The sequence below is a fragment of the Ornithorhynchus anatinus genome, chromosome 5 (genome assembly GCF_004115215.2).
Source record: "Ornithorhynchus anatinus isolate Pmale09 chromosome 5, mOrnAna1.pri.v4, whole genome shotgun sequence".
In the NCBI taxonomy this organism is placed as follows: domain Eukaryota; kingdom Metazoa; phylum Chordata; class Mammalia; order Monotremata; family Ornithorhynchidae; genus Ornithorhynchus; species Ornithorhynchus anatinus.
In genome coordinates this window covers 31,035,837-31,055,798 of record NC_041732.1, presented here as the reverse complement: position 1 = coordinate 31,055,798, position 19,962 = coordinate 31,035,837, and the positions used below count along the sequence as shown (strand labels likewise).

At 47.0% G+C, this 19,962-nt stretch overlaps 1 protein-coding gene across 4 annotated transcripts in view; it reads left to right on the top strand.

Moving 5' to 3' along the window:
* The window catches only part of PCSK6 (proprotein convertase subtilisin/kexin type 6), a 164,843-nt gene extending 150,374 nt beyond the window's left edge, over positions 1-14,469 (top strand). For 3 of the 4 annotated variants that reach the window (XM_029066106.2, XM_029066105.2, XM_029066108.2), the window contains 3 exons: positions 2,837-2,966; positions 9,831-9,943; positions 12,972-14,469. In XM_029066106.2, the coding sequence (XP_028921939.1) occupies positions 2,837-2,966; positions 9,831-9,943; positions 12,972-13,069 (341 nt within the window). In that variant the 3' untranslated portion in view covers positions 13,070-14,469. Of the gene's footprint in view, positions 1-2,836; positions 2,967-9,830; positions 9,944-12,971 lie in introns of those variants that run through there. The other variant, XM_029066107.2, reaches the window with a different exon arrangement.
* The last annotated feature ends 5,493 nt before the right edge of the window (positions 14,470-19,962 follow it).

The following is a 19,962-nucleotide window of genomic DNA, read 5'->3' as shown; positions in this document are numbered from 1 at the left end:
CTGAATCACCTATTCACTTGAATCTGTACCCATTGAGCACTTGATATTCATTCCACCCTCAGCCCCGAAGCATTTTTATCAGCACGCAATAAGCATTCGATAAATATGACTGATGGATTAATAGATGGCCATAATTCATTTATATTAATGCCTGTCTCCCCCTCTAGTCTGTAAGCTTCTCGTGGGCAGGGAACGTGTCTACCAACACTTGTGTTCTCCCAAGCACATTCCTTATAGGCAGGAAGTGTGTCTGCTAATTCTGTTGTACTCTCCCAAGTGCTTAGTACAGTATTCTGCACATAGTAATCACTCAGCAAATACCATGGACTGATTGACTATACACCAAAAATTCTTATTAAATGCACTTAGAATGCTAGATGGTAAGATATCTGGTGGCAGGAACCATGTCTACTAATTCTATTATAATCTCCCAAGGGCTTAGTCCAGATCTCTGCACACTGTAGACACTTAGTAAATGATCTTGATCGATTGATAGTTGGGAGAATGTGATTTGGGAGGGCTGGAGAGCTAAGGGAGTGTCCAAATCTGTGTCTCTCCCTATCAAGTCATTCTCTTGTAACCATAGTTCCTGGAGCAGACTTTGGGATGCGACAAGAGGTTCATGACTCACTGAATTCCAGTCTGCCCAATGCCACCTGATAAACAGTGGTGTTTACACCAAAGACTAGCTTTGCCCCATGCATATTCAGGCCAAAAAAAAAGATTTCCTCCCACCCCCGAGAACCACGTGTCCAAAAAAAAATCTGATTGCACTAGGCAGACTGGCCAGGGTGTCCAGCAGAAGAACAAGGATTAGAAATGAAGTTTCCGAGCTCCTGTGCAGGGTTCTGCCCACGTGATCGTACAGGGCAAAGAGACCGAAGGAGGGACAACGGAACAGATTCGAACACATTATTTCTAAATACGTCTGTAGAGAGGCGGCAGACTATGTATGTGAACAAGGGAGTTTGTGGAAAAGAGAGGCATGTAAAATGGTTAGGAAATGCGTTCATTTGAATCTTCTTAGAGTTGACTGGAACAAGGATGAAAAAGGGTTGAATATGCTTTAAAAGACCACAAGTCATGTTCGGTGCACTCTTTCCCAGGAGATCAATGAGTAGCTTGGACTTTTAGCCCGAGGAAATAAACCATGTATGATAATGAGATTCAAGCTGTTGAGCATGAATTATTGTCCAGAAGTTATATTATCATTAGATTTTTGGATGCGTATAATGGAATGTACAAAAGTTAAAGGAAAAAAATCTGAACATTTCCAAAAAAGCCAAATTCAAAAGAATATGGCGTGATCCCACTGAAATTGATGATAAACTGGAAGGCAATGAGGGTCGAGTGGGAGAGGTATGGCTTTAATCCGTTTCAAACCTTATCATGGACCTGGAGCTGGATTTGGCAATCAACTGAGAAGGAAAACCACTAGAATGCTCCTTAGAACAAACCCAAATCTGCCGTTCACCAACAAACTAACAGTGGTATTTATTGAGTGCTTACCGTGGGCAGAGCACTCGAACTAACGGCTTGGGAGAGTAAAATACAACAGAGTTGGTTCACACGTTCATGTGCCTCTCTCCTTTATCATGGCGCCACATTTCCTTACCAGGAAAGTTGTAAGGTATAAACTCTAAGGTGAGTGCAATCTACCTCCATTTCTTGAAACTTCCACTATTGGTCTCTTCCAAAAGATCAGAATTATTCTCTATCTACTTAAAGACCACGTACAGACCAGCAATCTGATCCACTGTCAGCTTTGCTGCTGACTATATCCTTTTATCTTCTGCCCAGTTCACTCCCTTGAGCCCTTTTACTACTTTCTCCAACCGCTAATTTCATTCCACTAATTAAAATCCTCGTTTACTGAGAGCAGATCCAGACTGTATGGCTGGAAATACTCACATCCGTAGCTTTCTCTCTCCACCGCCGCCCAAGATACTTATAACAGGACCTAAGCAAGTACCGAAAATGTATTTGGGTCTACATTTGTTAAGCGAACTGGATACCTTCGCTTTAGATAGATAATAATAATAATAATGTTGGTATTTGTTAAGCGCTTACTATGTGCCGAGCACTGTTCTAAGCGCTGGGGTAGACATAGGGGAATCAGGTTGTCCCACATGGGGCTCACGGTCTTAATCCCCATTTTACAGATGAGGTAACTGAGGCCCAGAGAAGTTAAGTGACTTGCCCACAGTCACACAGCTGACAGGTGGCCAAGCCAGGATTCAAACTCATGACCTCTGACTCCAAAGCCCGTGCTCTTTCCACTGAGCCACGCTGCTTCTCTACCTCAGATGAAAGTATCGATTTAGCCTGACATTTCCAAATAATTGAGGCTAAACAATGTTTTTGAGACCTAGATAATCGAGGTAATTTGCTAGGGAATTCTGTCTTTGGGTGAGAAACAGAGGACCACGCTAAGGTATACTGAGCGACTTTCATTCGGTAATATTTATTGAGCGCTTACTATGTGCAGAGCCCTGTACTAAGCTCTTGGGATGTACAATTCGGCAACAGATAGAGCCAATCCCTGCCCAACGATGGGCTCACAGTCTAAATGGGAGCGAATCATCATGTCCTCAGAAGGAAATGCCATACATTCATTGGGTCCGTGGACCATTTGACTCTTAACTAGGCTTGAGAAGAGGGCCTCGTGGATATCGTTATCCGTCGAGCTTACTATTCTTGCTTCTGGAAGTTAGTCTGAGTTGCTGTATAAACCTCTGTGACTTTGTCTGCCTCATTTTTAATGCAGCAGCACTGCCATAACACAGCAATTGTTGTAGCGGTCTATGAAATGTGTTTCTTTTCCTGTATTCCCTAGGGCCAAGCAGAGAAGAATGTATCCATTGTGCCAAAAATTTCCACTTCCATGACTGGAAATGTGTCCCTGCCTGCAGTGAGGGATTTTACCCCGAGGAGATGCCAGGTTTACCTCATAAAGTGTGCAGAAGGTACATTATCCTTTCAAACAATTTTTTCTTTGAAGTTAGGAGACAAACTAGGACTGCAGTTCACCGTGTAGCATTCAAGACACAGGGGTTTTGTGTGTGCGTGTGTGTGCGGGCGCGCGCACACTCAGAATGTATTCATTTGCGTGTTAGTAAAGTTTATGCCTATGAGGGTATTTGTACTACTAATACCGGAGGAGATTATAATTTATAAATGAAACACCCTCTCTGCAGTGTGGCAGCTCTCACAATTCTCTCAGGGCTATGGGACAAAATTGCTACCACGTTAATATAATCACTCATCCTATCCCGCCTGGATTACCGCATCAGCCTCCTTGCTGACCTCCCACCCTCCCAACTCTCCCCACTCCAGTCCATACTTCACACTGCTGCCCGGATCATTTTTCTACAAAAACATTCAGGACGTGTCACCCCACCCCTCCTCAAAATACTTCAGTGGTTGCCCATCCACCTCTGTATCAAACAAAACCTCCTCACCATTGGCTTTAAAGCTCTCCATCAACTTGCCCCCTCCTACCTCACCTTATTTTCTCTCCTTCTACAACCCAACCTGCACACTTCACTCCTCCTGTGCTAACTTTCTCACTGTGCCTTGATCTCACCTTTCTCACCGCTGTCCCGCCTCTGGCCTGGAACGCCCTCCCTCCTCAAATCCGACAGACAACTATTCTCCCCCTCTCAAAGCCTTATTGAAGGCCCATCTCCTCCAAGAGGCCTTCCCGGACTAAGCCCCACTTTTCCTCATCTCCCACTCCCTTCTGTGTCACCCTGACTTCCTCTCTTTGCTCTTCACCCCCTCCCAGCGCCACAGCACTTATGTAAATATCTGTAATTTTATTTATCGGTATTGATGTCTCCCTTCCCTCTCTAGACTATAAGCTCGTTGTGGGCAGGGAATGTTGCTATTTATTGTTATATTGTACCTTCCAAAGCGCCTAGTACAGTGCCCTGCACACAGTAAGTGCTCAATAAAAACGAGAGTAAAATGAATGATGATTAGTTCTTGATACTCTCCTGAGAGAAGCAGCGTGGTTTAGTGGATAGAGCACGGGCCTGGGAGAAGGATCTGGGTTCTAAACCTGACTCTGCCACATTCATTCATTCAGTCAGTCGTATTTATTGAGCGCTTCCTGGTGCTGAGCCCTGTACTAAGCACCGTACTAAGGTCACACATGCCTGATGCGTGACCTTGGGCAAGTCACTTTACTTCTCCGATCTAAGTTACCTCTTCTGTAATATGGAGATTAAGAGTGTGAGCTCCAAATGGGACAGGGATGTGTCCAACCTGATTCCCTTGTATCTGCCTCGGTTCTTAGAGCAGTGTTTGGCACACAGCAAGTGCTTAACAAGTACCGTAACTATTAAGAGACCCAACGCAGTGCTACGGTCCAGAGTTGGCTGGGCAGGCTTGTTGACTCATCTTGATTAAAATTGAATAGCACATCTCACTTAAAGATCCCAACGAGGACATTTTAAGATTAGGAGCTCCTTAGCCAGACTTCAGTTCATTAATTCATGATCTTCTGCCTTACTAGGCTCTCCACAGGCTGCCTGATGAACACAGTCAATCAATCAATCACATTTATGGAACGCTTACCGCGAACAGAACACTGTACTAAGCTCTTGAGAGAGTACAGTATAACTGAGTCCGTTGACGTGTTCCCCGCTCACTGCAAGCTTATTGTTTAAGAGGCTATACGGTAACGGTTTGGGCCTTAAAAATCTGGCAGAATACTGGACTTCCCTCTAGACTGAAAGCTCCTTGTGGGCAGGGAACTCTGTGTTGTATTATTATTATTATTATTATGGTATCTATTAAGTGCTTACTACGTGCCAAGCGCTGTTTTAAGCACTGAAGCAGAAAAAAGGTTAATCAGGTTGGACACAGTCCATGTCCCACACGGGGCTCACAGTATTAATCCCCATTTTACAGATGAGGTAACTGAGGCACAGAGAATTGAAATGAGTTGCCCAAGGTCACACAGCAGACAAGTGGCAGAGCCAGAATTAGAACCTTTGACCTTCTGACTCCCAGGTCCGTGTTTTATCCACTAAACCGTGCATTCTCTCAAGTAGAGTGTTGTGCACATGGTAAGCGCTCAATGAATGTCACTGAGTGATTGATTGATAACCCCTTTTCTGTAAAGCAGTCTCATAAAGCAGTATTGCTGCCCAGGAGGTGACTCCGAGAGTACTGGGAAAACTGGAGATAAAAGGCACCGGTAGGTTGCAGTGAGATTGAGAAATCCCAATCAATCAATCAGTTATATTTTTTAAGTGCTTACTGTGTAGAGATCACTGTACTAAGCACTTTGGAAAGTAATAATAATGATAAATGTATTTGTTAAGCGCTTACTATGTGCCGAGCACTGTTCTAAGCGCTGGGGTAGATACAAGGTGATCATGTTGTCCCACAGGGGGCTCACAGTTTTAATCCCCATTTTACAGATGAGGTCACTGAGGCACAGAGAAGTTAAGCGGCTTACCCAAGATCACACAGCAGACAAGTGGCGGACCCGGGATTAGAACCCGTGTCCTCTGACTCCCAAGCCCGGGCTCTTTCCACTAAGCCACGCCGCTTCCAGAGTCGGTAGACAGCTCCCCTGCCCACAGCGAGCTTACAGTCTAGAGGGGGAGACAGACATGAATATAAATCCATCAATAAATAAATTACAGACATGTACATAAGTGCCGTGAGGCTGAGGGAGGGATAAATGAAGGGAGCAAATCCAAGGGCCAGGGCGGTGCAGAAGGGAGTGGGAGAAGAGGAAATCGATGGTTTAGAGAAGACCTCATGGAGGAGATGTGCCTTCAATAAGGCTTTGAAGGTGGGTAGAGCGATCGTCTATCGGATGTGAAGAGGGCGGGCGTTACAGGCCAGAGGTAAGATGCGGGCGAGAGGCCGGCAGAGGTCGAGGAACAGGGAGTGGGTTGGCATTAGAGCAGTCTGGCTCAGTGGAAAGAGCCCGGGCTTGGGAGTCAGAGGTCATGGGTTCGAATCCCGGCTCTGCCACTTGGCAGCTGGGTGACTGTGGGCAAGTCACTTCACTTCTCTGGGCCTCAGTTACCTCATCTGTAAAATGGGGATTAACTGTGAGCCTCACGTGGGACAACCCGATTCCCCTGTATCTACCCCAGCGCTTAGAACAGTGCTCTGCACGTAGTAAGCGCTTAACAAATACCAACATTGTTATTATTATTATTATTAGAGGAGCAAAACGTGCGGGCTTGGGTTGTAGTAGGAGAGAATCCAGGTAAGGGAGGGAGGGGGCAAGGCGATTGAGTGTTTTAAAGTCAGTGGTAAGGAGTTTCTCCTTGATGCCGAGGTGGGGAAGCCCAGCTGCTAGGCTGTAAGCTCGTTGTGGACAGGGAATGTGTCTACCAACTCTTTTTATATGGTGCTCTCCCAAACGTTCAGTTCAGCGCTCTGCACGTAGTCAACAGTAAATACGATTGATTGACGTTTCAACTTTTAAAAGCGAGTTCTATCCCAGAGCTTCGGCGAATGGGGCCCAGGCTGACTTTCAGTTTGGCCGTACTGAGGAATGTGTCTGTCATTACTCTCTGACACATGTATTACGCCTCTTCTTGTGTTCTGCCTAGCTTTAATTCTTCAGTGACTCCCTGACTTTGTTTCGTCCTGAAGTGGCTCTTTGTTATATCCTAATTGCCACTGCAACCAGGAAACATTTTAGGCCGATTTATTTTTTTGGATGCCGATATGGTAAAGGTGACATTTTGTTTTTCCCCTCTTCCCCCGTAGACCTGTATTTTCCTCGGCCATAACTGCTTTCCCTTTTCTAGGTAGACCTGGCGAAGAAGAGAGCTGGTTTGCTTATTTTTGTGTGGTGACTCCCACATTAGCCAGCCTCAGATGGGACCAGAGAAATTGTCCCCACAGAGGTCCTTTCTGGCCACCGCTTCCACCGCGAAGCAGCAAAGTACACCCAGGTGACTGTCTTTGGAAACCACCTTAGGTTCCCCCAGAAAAGATCCAAAGGGCCACGAGAGGACAATGAATCATCCGTGTTTTAACCACCTTATAAAAGGCCCGGTTTTGTGGTGATTATTTTGCAGACGAACTTAATGTGGGCATCACCACACGTTTAATTTGCTCGAAAGATTCATTTGACCCACTTCAACTTCCGTAGCCGAATCTCGATCTGGCCCCTGAACGTTTCTTCGAAACAACCACTTGTTTTTAATCAGCCAGATGGTTCTCATGTAATTAAAGTAACTGCCCAGAGAGCATATGAAATTAAATAGTAATAATCTCTTCTATTTATTAAGTACCCGCCATCCCAGAAGAACCTAAATGTCCGAACAGGTCAAGCGCGACGAGTGTACGAAAGCATGACTTCCCCCACCTCCGAAATGTCTGCGGTGAAAGGTAGCTGTCACCTGTACGGCCATGTGGCAGTTGAGCAAGTCTTCCCTTTTAATCTAGAGGAATTTATTTCTTAGCCAGTACACTCATTTCTGCCCTAATATATGCCTGCAGTACGTATTTTGGTTAGACTGCATTTAGGAAATTAGGGAGCGATCTTCCAACAACGCGAGCTTGTTTGGGCTCGATGCGCTTTGAGTTATTGAAGCAATTGCTTGTGTACATGTGTGGGGTGTTGGAATGAGTTAGTGTCGTGGTACGAGTCTTTCTTAATGCAGCGTTGTGCAAGGACCCGGGCTTTGCGGTAGAAGGGAACTGGGGGTTTATAGACAGGGCGCTTGGAGTTTTGAAAGCACTGAGGGCTTCTGGATTCATGAGTCAGGAAAAGAATTGTAGTCAAGCGTGTGAATTTCTCATCTGCAGCCAATCAATGATATCTGAGTGTCTATTATGTGAGGAGCACTGTACTAAGCTCTCGAAGCAGCCACCTCAATCATTCTATCAATCAATCGGTGGTATTTACCGTGTGCTTCCTGAGTGCAGATCACTATACTAAGCGCTTAGGGGAGTACAATAAAACGGAGTTGGTAGACACGTTCCCTGCCCATTCTACTGATAATAATGGTGGTATTTGTTAAGCGTTTACTATGTGCAAAGCACTGTTCTAAGCGCTGGGGGGGCTACAAGGTGATCAGGTTGTCCCACGCGAGGCTCACGGTTTTAATCCCCATTTTACAGGTGGGGGAACTGAGGCACAGAGAAGCAAAGTGACTTGCCCAAAGTCACACAGCTGGCAAGCGGCGGAGCTGGGAGTAGAACCCACGACCTCTGACTCCCGAGTCCGGGCTCTTTCCACTGAGCCACGCTGCTTCTCTATCTTCCTAACCGTGCAGGGACATTTCTGAGGACAGACTCTAGGGAAAGACTGATTTGTAACATCACCTATGCCATTTCTGTTCTTGTCTGAGCAGAACAGGCTGCCTTTCATTCGTTACTTCATAATGAGCCTGACTCCTGAGGGTGTTTTCATTTATTCTCCGGAGCCACAGAGGACCGAGCGACTAAAACCTGGGCCTGGGTTGGCCCAATCCCACTAGTCAACCCATCCCACCCCAGCAGAACCCAGTACGACCCAACTTTTGACAGGGCTGGAAGGGGGCTGGGCTTCAGGCCCCGGGGGTGGAGAAGTGGGGCGGGGTGGGGGGACAGAGGGGCTGCAATACCCGCGTTTGTGGTTTTTCCACCCTTGGTGGAGTCCAGCATGCACGAGTGGCACTGTCCCAGATGCCGTGCCTCAGCCCCCTCCAGCCCTCAAGAGTTCAAAGCAGCAGGAGACAGAAGCAGCGTAGTTTGACCTGAATTTTACAGAGTTATAATTTAACCAGATGCCGAACCACAGCCGCCTAAGCTTGGGTTCCGCCGGCTGACTGGAACTAGTACGGCGCTGGAAAAGCAGACTTTCTTTCCTCCCCCTCCGTTATTCTCAGAGAAGCTGCATTCATTCATTCGATAGCATTTATTGAGCGCTTACTCTGTGCAGAGCACTGGACTAAGCGCTTGGAGTGGACAAATCGGTAACAGATAGAGACAGTCCCTGCCCTTTGACGGGCTCGCAGTCTAATCGGGGGAGACGGGCAGACAAGAACAATAGCAATAAATAGAATCGAGGGGATGAACATCTCATTAAAACGATAGCAAATAAATCGAATCAAGGCGATGTACATCTCATTAACAAAAGGGGAGAGTCTGGGAGTCATTCATTCTTTCACTCAGTTGTATTTATTGAGCGCTTACTGTGTGCAGAGCACCGTACTAAGCGCTCGGGAAGTACAGCTCAGTAACAGAATCAATCAGAAGGTCACGCTTTCTAATCCCGGCTCCGTCACTTGTCTGCCGTGTGTCTTTGGGTAAGCCGCTCAGCTTCTCTGTGCCTCAATTCCCTCAAGTGTGAAATGGGGATTAAGACTGTGAGCCCTATGTGGCGCGGGGACTGTGTCCCACCCCATTATCTTGTATCTACCCCAGCGCTTAGAACGGCGCCTGGTACATAGAAAGCACTTAACTAACACCATAATGATGGTGATTATTTTTAAGTATTATTGACTTTTGGAGCAGGCACCTTAGCGGAACACCAGGTAATGTTGTTGTGCTGTTTGTGGGACAGAAGACAGATTTTCTCTCCCTTGCACATTTGGCTACTTAGGTCCGCTGAGATCTCATGGTGGATTTAGGGCAGCTTGTCATCGTGGAACGGAACCCCCATACACTGCACTGACAACATGTGATAAGTACAGGGGCCCCAAGCAATCTCCCTCATGTTCCCAGCCAAGGTGTCTTTATGCGATGAATTTTCGTTTTCGGCTGCCGATTTTAGCAAGCACTGCCGTGTCCCGCAGGCCTGGGACCCACTCGTTGGCGATTCTTTTCCGAGAAGGTGTGAAATCTGTCTCTTCCGCCAGGTGTGAAGAAAACTGTCTGAGCTGTGAAGGCTCCAGCAAGAACTGTGTCAAGTGTAAGGAAGGCTATACGCAGCTTGGGGGCTCATGTATAACAAACCACACTTGCAGCAATGGTAAGTCAACCCGGAATAGCTACCCCCAAAATATCCCCGAGTCCAAACTCCTGGAGTCAAAAGATAATGGAGGGGAAGAGACGATTTGACTCAACCCGAGGAGGCAGTTCTCCTTTCTCCGTTTCCCTTCAACTTCTGGTGGGACGGGACCTCCAGATTTCACCATAAAAAGGAAGAAAGAGGGAGAGTTGACAGCCCCCCTTGCGTTTTCCTGCCACCCAAAATGGATTTCCCTAGGAATTCTCCGGCTGATTTAATTCTACTCAATGACAGTAGACGGCCCTGGATTCCTGAATTTTCTAGACGCTCTGCCCATCCTCCTCATGGGTATTTATTGAGCACCTACCATATACTAGGCCTCTGGGAGCGTAGCACAGAAGTGGAAGAAGCAGCGTGGCTCAGTGGAAAGAGAGCGGGTTTGGGAGTCAGAGATCATGGGTTCGAATCCCGGCTCTGCCGCTTGTCAGCTGTGTGACCGGGGGCGAGTCACTTCACTTCTCTGTGCCTCAGTTCCCCCATCTGTAAAACGGGGATTCACTGTGAGCCTCACGTGGGACAACCCGATGACCCTGTATCTCCCCCAGCGCTTAGAACAGTGCTCTGCACATAGTAAGCGCTTAACAAATACCAACATCGATGAGACTGTAAGCCCGTCAGAGGGCAGGGACTGTCTCTATCTGTTGCCGATTTGTACATTCCAAGCGCTTAGTATTAGTACAGTGCTCTGCACATAGTGAGTGTTCAATAAATACTATTGAATGAAAATACTATTGAATGAACACAGTTTCTGCCCAAGAGGATTTTGTGGAATAATAATAATAATAATGTTGGCATTTGTTAAAGGGCTTACTACGTGCAGAGCACTGTTTTAAGCGCTGGGGGAGATACAGGGTCATCAGCATCCCGTGGAGCTCACAGTCTTCATCCCCATTTTCCAGATGAGGGAACCGAGGCCCAGAGAAGTGAAGTGACTCGCCCACGGTCACACAGCTGCCGAGCGGCAGAGCCGGGATTCGAACCCATGGTCTCTGACTCCCAAGCCCGGGCTCTTTCCGCTGCGCCACGCTGCTTCTCGTGATCTAATCTGATGTCTCTAGGCCTGCCGGTCAGCCGTCCAGGTTTCTCTTTGGGTTCCTGAACCACTTTCTGGGGGCAGGACCAAACAGGGAGGGGAAAGCTGACAACAGCCAGTAGATAAGGAGTTATACTGGAATAGCAGCCAGAAGCCACACGCACGCAACACCCTCCAGCTGTTCTTAAATCATCTTTAGCCAGGAGGAATTTGACTCAGCCAAGGGAGTCTGGTTTTTCAGCAGCTTGTGTGAGAATGGGTTGGTTGTTGTTTCTTAGTTGATTAATGTATCACGTGGCTCCGGTATCCAGTTTTTATTCATTTGACACGGCAAAGCCGAGATGTCGCACGCAGCGATGAAAGTCATCAGGAGAACGGTTGAGGAGCGGGGTGAGAAAGGGCGTGACCTAGTGAAAAGAGCGAGGGACTGGAAGTCTGGGACCTGGGTTCTAATCTCTGAGAAGCAGCGTGGCTCAGTGGCAAGAGCCCGGGCTTGGGAGTCAGAGGTCGTGGGTTCGAATCTCGGCTCTGCCACTTGGCAGCCGTGGGACTGGGGGCGAGTCACTTCACTTCTCTGGGCCTCAGTTACCTCATCCGTAAAATGGGGATTAACTGTGAGCCTCACGTGGGACAACCTGATTACCCTGTATCTCCCCCAGTGCTTAGAACAGTGCTCTGCACATAGTAAGCGCTTAACAAATACCCACATTATTATTATTATTATTCTCTGTGCCTCAGTTCCCTCATCTGTAAAATGGGGATTAAGACTGTGAGCCTCATGTGGGACAACCTGATGACCCTGTATCTACCCCAGCACTTAGAACAGTGCTCTGCACATAGTAAGCGCTTAACAAATACTAACATTATTACTATTATTATTATTATTATTAATCCCAGCTCAATCGCTTGCCCGCTGTGGGACTCTGGGCGAGTCACTGTTCCCTCATCTGTAAAATGGGGATCCAGTACCTGCTCTCCCTTCCACTTAGACTGTGAATCCTCTGTAGGACCCTTGTATCTACTCTAGCACTTAAATCTGGCGCTTGTCGCATAGGAAGCCCTCAACAAATACCACAATTATTAATAAATCGATTCATCAATTAGCGGTACTTATTGGGCGCTTATCGGGTGCGGGGCACCGTACCAAGTGCTTGGGAGAGTACAATTCGGTAGAGTTGGTCGACCCAATCCCTACCCTGAGGGAATTTACAGACCGGATGGGGAAAGAGACGTTAAAATAAATTAGAGAGGGGAAATGACAGAGTATAAGAATATATAGTTACTGCTTTGGGGATAGGGGTGGGATGAGTATTAAATTGCTTCAGAGGTACGGGCCCAAGTGCATAGGTGATGTAGGAGGGATAGCAGATAGAGGAAACCAGGGAAGAGATACGATTTTAATAGGGCACTGAAGGTCAGGAGAATGGTGGTCTGTCAGATGTGAACGGAGAGGGAGGTCCGGCCCAGAGGATGGGGGCAAGGCCTGGGAGAATACAATATACAGAGTTGGTAGACACGTTCCCTGCCCACAGTGAGCTTACGGTCTAGAGGGGGAGACAGATATTGATATAAATATGATATAATAAATATGATTTAATATAAATAATACGCTGTGGAGACGAGGAAGGGACGAATGAAGGGAACAAATCCAAGCGCAAGGTTGACGCAAAAGAGAGAGGGAGAAGAGGAAACGAGGGCATAGTTGGGGAAGACCTTAGTGCCCTGCACGCAGTAAGCGCTCAATAAAAACCACTGATTGATTATTATTATCCTTATTATCCTCATCATTATCCAGGGTTCGGGCCACATGTCCCTTCTCACTATTAAGGCCCAACATCAACTTATTAAAGCAGTGAGCTTTAGTCAGGCAGTTGTGTTTGCGTATTGACTTTCCGTTTCCAAGTCTGATTTTTTAACAACCTCTTCCATTCTCTCCTATGAATTTGGGAACCCCAGCTGACGAGATGTTTTGCGAGATGGTGAAATCCAACAAGCTCTGTGAGAGGAAGCTCTTCATTCAGTTTTGCTGTCGGACATGCCTTCTGACTGGATAGTGAAGAAAAGCCTCTAAATTGAAAAGGCAAAGCATCCTGCAATCCAGTCTGGCCAAACCTTGAGGACGAAATCTTTTTCAGCTTCGGGAGAGTTTTCATATGGTGCAATTGAATTAGCAAATTTGACAGGTTTAATCTCGACGTAAACTTGCTTCTCCAAGCCTTGTGGCTAATAGTGTTAAGCCTAGGCGGAGCCATAGTACTATATGGATGAAAATGTCCAACGGATACTTTTTTTTTTTTAAATGATGATATTAATTGTCAAACATGGCTCCTGATTTGGGACGGGTGTGTGACCAAACACCCGGCCTCGTTAGCTAGCCAAATCCTTTTGACGAGGGAAGGATGGAAACCCAGAGAATAGAGAATTGTTGCTGAGGACTCGCAGCAACATCTAAGAATGTGCGTTGTCGGTCGGCATCTCTTTAACCAGAGTGGGAAGGGGAGCGGCTTGGAATGAGCGATTGTTTTTTCTGTTTGTGCTACCGTGCGGCAGTGTCACAGATCTGCAGAGGACGAAAACGATCAACTGCTTTTTTCTTTTTATTCCGTCCCTGTAAAATGAAGGATTTGGGTGATTCGTCTTCCTCCACATTAGAAACAAAATATTCACGTCGGTGGTTTTGTCAGACCATGAATAGTCCATTTCGGACCATAAATCTGATGACCGCTGGGGATGTGGGGTTCATTTCCATTTAGTAAATATTTACTTCTGTTCTAAACCTGCTGTAAATTGTAAATTTAATCCAGAAGCGGGGACAGTAAATGCTTCCTTCCTCAGCAAAAGTCTTCATTAAATGAGATGGTAATCCCATATTATTTATACTTTATAGGTTCTTTATGTGAGTTTTTTTGTTTTCGTTTCGATTAATGCAACTGGATTAATACCAGCTCTCCGACAAAACCACTTCCTGATGATAATGGCAGATTTGGAGGCCACCTCTTCCAAAGACATTCCGATCAGTAAGCCAAGAAAAGCCTGCATTACACAGAGCAGTACTATTAAACAAATAGAAATAGAGTCGATATATTTTTAATAATGTCGCTGGGCGTTTTATGGAATTGTTTAAAAAAAATTATTTGGCACTGTTTATTTTAAGTTATACGATCAACTGAATTTTTTTCCAGGAAGTCTGCTTTAAAGGAGAATGAACATGTTTCTTATCTGTATGTTTTGTGGACCTGTACGACTGACGGATCTTTCCTCGAGACGTTCGTTAACATCTTCTTTTGTAAACTGCCTTTTCTAAGTTTTCCCAATGTTAATTATTTTGCGAAAGATTTCATTTTTCTAGTGAAATGCACAGATCTGCTTCGTCGGCTTCCTATAATGTGGGAATAGCAAGTTTTTTATTTATCTTAAATTTGCTTTGAATATCATTAAACATTGTTTCTCCCCACTTTGCCCCGCTCAGCTCTTTCTACGCCAACACTTTTTGCTTCGTTCTTGAGAGTAGGTAAGCGCCGATCCTCTGTTCTTGGCACCGCCTGGATCAGCTGCCAAAGAGAAGGGAAGGGAAACAGATTTCACACCAAATGAATAAAGTCATTCACATCCCATGATGAATGAGCCTGTACTTCTTTCTAAAGCAGTGATGGGAGTTAATGGTTTTAGCCAGAAGTTCAGGCTGGTAACCGAATAGATGATTTGCTATTTGTTGCTTTGTTCTATTTTACTTCCCATCCATGAAGTTTAGCTCTTTATCTAGCAGACCGACACGATTAAGCTGCGGATCCCGTGCCAAGTCATCCAAGTCTAGGGTGTAACTCGACGCTGGCGGCCGTTTTTCGGGTTCCGTCCGACTGCACAAGTACAGGAAACACTCTGAACTTCCAGCAAAGGGTGCAACTTGACCGTTAGATTTTGACCCACGGGTTGAGATGTAAGCTCTTAGTTTATTGAATGATTCCACAGCATTGATCTGAGCCGTGATTTGATTTCTCTCTCTCCGGTCCGCTGGAAAATCTCCACTAGTAGACATCTGGCTTTCAGAGTAGACGCGAGGCAGGACAGCGGAAGGATGATTCAGATCAGGGCGATGGCAGGGGAAAGAGTCGGCCCTGCCTTTACCGGCCAGTCCATCGCGGGAGATCTATCGGAACTGCAGATCTCGTGGGTTGGACTCGAGCCAAAGTGCGGACCGCCTCTCAGTAATACGGTCGTGTTTGGGTTGACCCGGCACCTTCCGAGAACCTCGCGCCACTCTTCGGGAGATTAATTATTAACTTGAGATCGGTTATAAATCCCTTAATAAAGGGTGGAGAGTGGAGCTATCAACCCAGCGGCCTCAAGAGTGAACAGCAACGCGTGATGCGCATTAACTCAAAAACACGCACGAGTGACAACGGGTTCTTCAGCATTTTTCATCTCGGGAAGTTAGGGTGGAAAGACTCCGAAGTAATTAATAGAGGGATGGGAGCTGTCTCACGGACACAGAAATGGATTGAGACTCTTTGAGGATTTGAAGCAATTAATAGAGGGAAAGGGGCTGTCTTACGGACGTAGAGATGGATTGAGAATCTTTGAGGAAATGCTTGATGATTTTTTTAATGGTGTCCGTTTGGCACATAATGGCTTACTGTGTGCCAGGCACTGTACTGAACGCTGGGGTACACGCAAGCAAATCGGGTTGGACCCACTCAATGTCCCACATGGGGTCCCAGTCTTAATCCCCGTTTTACAGATGAGGTAACCGAGGCCCAGTTCACGCAGCAGACAGGTGGCGGGGGCCGGGATTCGAACCCAAGTCCTCCTATCTCCCGGGCCCATGCTCTACCATCAGGTCACACTGCTTAAAACCGGGTGTAATGCTACCTGGAAGGTGAGCCCCAGGTGGGAGAGGACTGTACCTGAAGGGCTGGGCACATAGAAACTGTTTTTAATATCACACTATCGATATTAACTACTAAGCACGTTGGCCCTGTCACTTGGGCGGCTCTGCTTGTGTGCCCAGATGCATCCCGCCGTCTCCGTCACCGAATAACACGTTCTGCGCTCGCATAGTGTGTGTGTGTGTGTGGCCGTTTTGGATGCCGTTCAGGAGCTAAAAGGAAATTAAAGGTGATCTCTGACCTCTGCGAATTCGTAATGTAAACACGGTGCGAAACACGGACGATACGGACGCGTGCCACGGTTTTTAAAAAGCCTTTGACTGTTCTGTTTTTTTCCTTAAGGGACAGAGGAAAGGAACAGGGAAATGGGGGGGGGGGGGTGGGTGTCGCGGGCAGGGAATGTGTCTGTTATATTGTACTCGTCCAGGTGCTTAGTTCTCAGCGGCGTGGTTCGGTGGAAAGAGCCCGGGCTTGGGAGGCAGAGGTCATGGGTTCGAATTCCGGCTCCGCCACTTGTCAGCTGGGTGACCGTGGGCAAGTCACTTCACTGCTCTGTGCCTCAGTGACCTCATCTGTTAAATGGGGATGAAGACTGTGAGCCTCCCGTGGGACAACCTGATGACCCCGTATTTCCCCCAGCGCTTAGAACAGTGCTCTGCACATAGTGAGCGCGCTTAACAAATACCAACGTCATTATTATTATTATTACAGGGCTCTGCACACAGTAAGCACTTAATATGAAGCACTTAAAGTGGGAAGGAGAAGTGTGCTGGAATTGGAGGAGCCGGGAGGCTAGGGAAGAGAAGAAGTGGGTGGCGTGGTGAGGGGGAAGAGGGAGAAATTACCTCACTAAGGGCAAGGCCCTAAGACGCTGAGAACACCCCATCACCTCCCTGAGGGTCACTTCAGCCAGGCTGGTAGTTAAGACCCCCAGGAGGAAGAACAGTGGCGGGGCTCAACATGAGCTCCGATCAGCCTGCTGGTTTCCAGGTTGCCGGGACCAGCTAAATCAATCTGGCCAAAGTTGGTCTCGCCTCCCTCACATTAATAATAATAATGTTGGTATTCGTTAAGCGCTTACTACGTGCCGAGCACTGTTCTAAGCGCTGGGGGAGATTCGGGGTAATCAGGTTGTTCCATGTGAGGCTCACGGTTAATCCCCATTTTACGGATGAGGGAACCGAGGCACAGAGAAGTGAAGCGGCTTGCCCACGGTCACACAGCAGACAAGTGGCGGGGTCGGGATTAGAACCCATGACCTCTGACTCCCAAGCCCAGGCTCTTTCCACTGAGCCACATTTCCATGATCTAGGTCCCTTTGTCCTTCTTTTCAATCTACTGAGGCCCAGTCAGGCCCCGGTTGCCTTGTTTCCAGGACTTAGCTCTGCATCTGGACCGAGGAGAAGTGTTTCGATCGACACAGGGCTCTACCGGGCCTCCAGGAAAGTGAAATCGTTCCTTCATTCGGTCGTATTCATTGAGTGCGTACTGTGCGCAGGGCACTGTAATAATAATGTTGGTATTTGTTAAGCGCTTACTATGTGCAGAGCACTGTTCTAAGTGCTGGGGTAGATACAGGGTCATCAGGTCGCCCCACGTGAGGCTCACAATCCCCATTTTACAGATGAGAGAACTGAGGCACAGAGAAGTTAAGTGACATTCCCGCGGTCACACAGCTGACAAGTGGCAGAGCCGGGATTCGAACCCATGACCTCTGACTCCCAAGCCCGGGCTCTTTCCACTGAGCCACGCCGCTTTTCTACTAAGTGCCTGGCCAAGTACAATATAACAATAAACAGAACAATATAACAATAAACAGACACATTCCCGGGCCCACAGTAAGCTATCAAAATTCCTCACGCTGCAGTCACTCAAGTCACTCGAGCAGTCATATTAAGTGCTTACTATGTGCGGAGCACTGCACCGAGCACCTGGGAGGGTACAATATAATAAACAGAGACACATTCCCTGCCCTTAACCAACTATTAAAATTCCTCAGGCTACAATCACTAAAGCAGTCATATTAAGAGCTTACTATGCAGAACTCTGTACTAAGCACTTGGGAGGGTACACTATAACAGAGTTATTTTAACAGACATTAAAATAACAGGAGGCAGGGTAGCCTAGTCCGGGCCTGGGAGTCGAGAGGATCTGGGTTTTAATCCCAGATCCGCCGCTTTTTTTTTTTAATGGTATTTAAATGCTTACTATATGTCAAGCACTCTTCTAGAGGCAAGTTAATTAGGTTGGACAAAGTCTCTGTCCAGCATGGGGCACTCAGACTAAGTTCGGAGGGAGAACTGAGGCACAAAGAAGTCACGTGACTTGCCCAAGGTCACACAGCAAGCATTTGGCAGAATCAGGTTTAGAGCACAAGGTCCTCTGACTCCCAGGCCTGTGTTCTTTCCATTAGGCCATCCTGCTTCTTACCCCTTTGCTGCGTGACCTTGGGGGAGTCATTTAACTTCCCTGTGCCTCAGTTTCCTCATCTGTAAAACGGGGATTCAGTTCGACTCCCTCCTACTCAGGCCCCTATGTGTCCAATCTGATAATCTTGTATCTACTTCGGTGCTTAGTACAGTGCTTGACACGCAGCACTTTAGTACCGTAATTATTATCATTATACGTACGTATATGCTACAGAGGGCAGACGTAGGGGAAATAAAAGGCTTAGTTTGGGAATAAAAGGTTTGGAAGAGATGTGTTACGGGAGGGTTTTGAAGGTGGAGAGAGTGGTGGAATGCCAGCTATGAAGGGGAATGAGGGGTCTGCGATGGGATAGATGAGATTGAGGAAATACGATAATAATAATGTCGGTATCTGTTAGGCGTTTACTATGTGCAAAGCACTGTTCTAAGCACAGGTTGTCCCTCATGGGGCTCAGAGTCTTCATCCCCATTTTCCAGATGAGGCCCAGAGAAGTGAAGTGACTCGCCCACAGTCACCCAGCTGACAAGTGGCGGAGCCGGGATTGGAACCCATGACCTCTGACTCCCAAGCCCGGGCTCTTTCCACTGAGCCACCCCGGTACCTGGAGGAGGTTGGCGTTAAGAGGAGCGGAGAATGCAGGTTAGGTTGGGGCCTTCTTATAAATGACAACTTCTCTTCATCCTGACAGCGAAGAGGTAAATTTTCAGCCAACTGAGTTGATCGAACAGCTGAGGAGTACTGGTTGCCGGCAGAAATTTGCCTTTTCCATTCTGTGGAGAAAGGGGAAAAAAGAAAGTCCACCTGCAGATTTTTCTGGTGCTTGCTGGGGAGGTAGACTGTCAACTCACTGTGGACGGGGAAGGTGTCCACCCCCTCGCCTAAGTGCTCGGGCCTATGCTCTGCACACATTAAAGCACTCAATCAATACCGTTGACCAAGGAGTTTGTCTTGGCCGGTGCATATTTTAAATGCTCAAAAGTAAAAATGTTAAATGTAAGGACTCCATCCTGTGGTGTTCTGCAGAACTGTTGGTAAGCCTTTCATTTTGTAAAAGCAGACAATCATCCCCAGACACTTATTACTTAATATTTCCCCATTGCTGATATTCCCCTCCTTCTCATCCGAGATCACCTCTGCGTCCCTTGATTCCGTCCGAGAAGGAGGGGCCGCCAATCGATCGACCAGTTAATGGTATTTGTTGAGCCCTTACTGTCTGCAGAGAAGCTCTCGGGGAACTACGCTCAAATAGAGTAGGTAATAATAATAATTCATTCATTCAATACTATTTATTGAGCGCTTACTATGTGCAGAGCACTGTACTAAGCGCTTGGAATGTACAAATCAGTAACAGATACAGTCCCTGCCCTTTGACGGGCTTACAGTCTAATCGGGGGAGACGGACAGACAAGAACAATAGCGATAAATAGAATCAAGGGGATGAACATCTCATTAAAACAATAGAATAATAATAGTTACGGTGTTTGTTAAGCACTTAGTCTGAGCCAGGCACTGATCCCGTGATCCTAAGAACGAAGATTCAGTCACGCAGTCCCCACTCCCAGCCACTCTCCCCTGTCCGGGCCTGGGCTTTCTTCTCTGCTGATCCCTTCGAGCCAATAAATCCACATTAA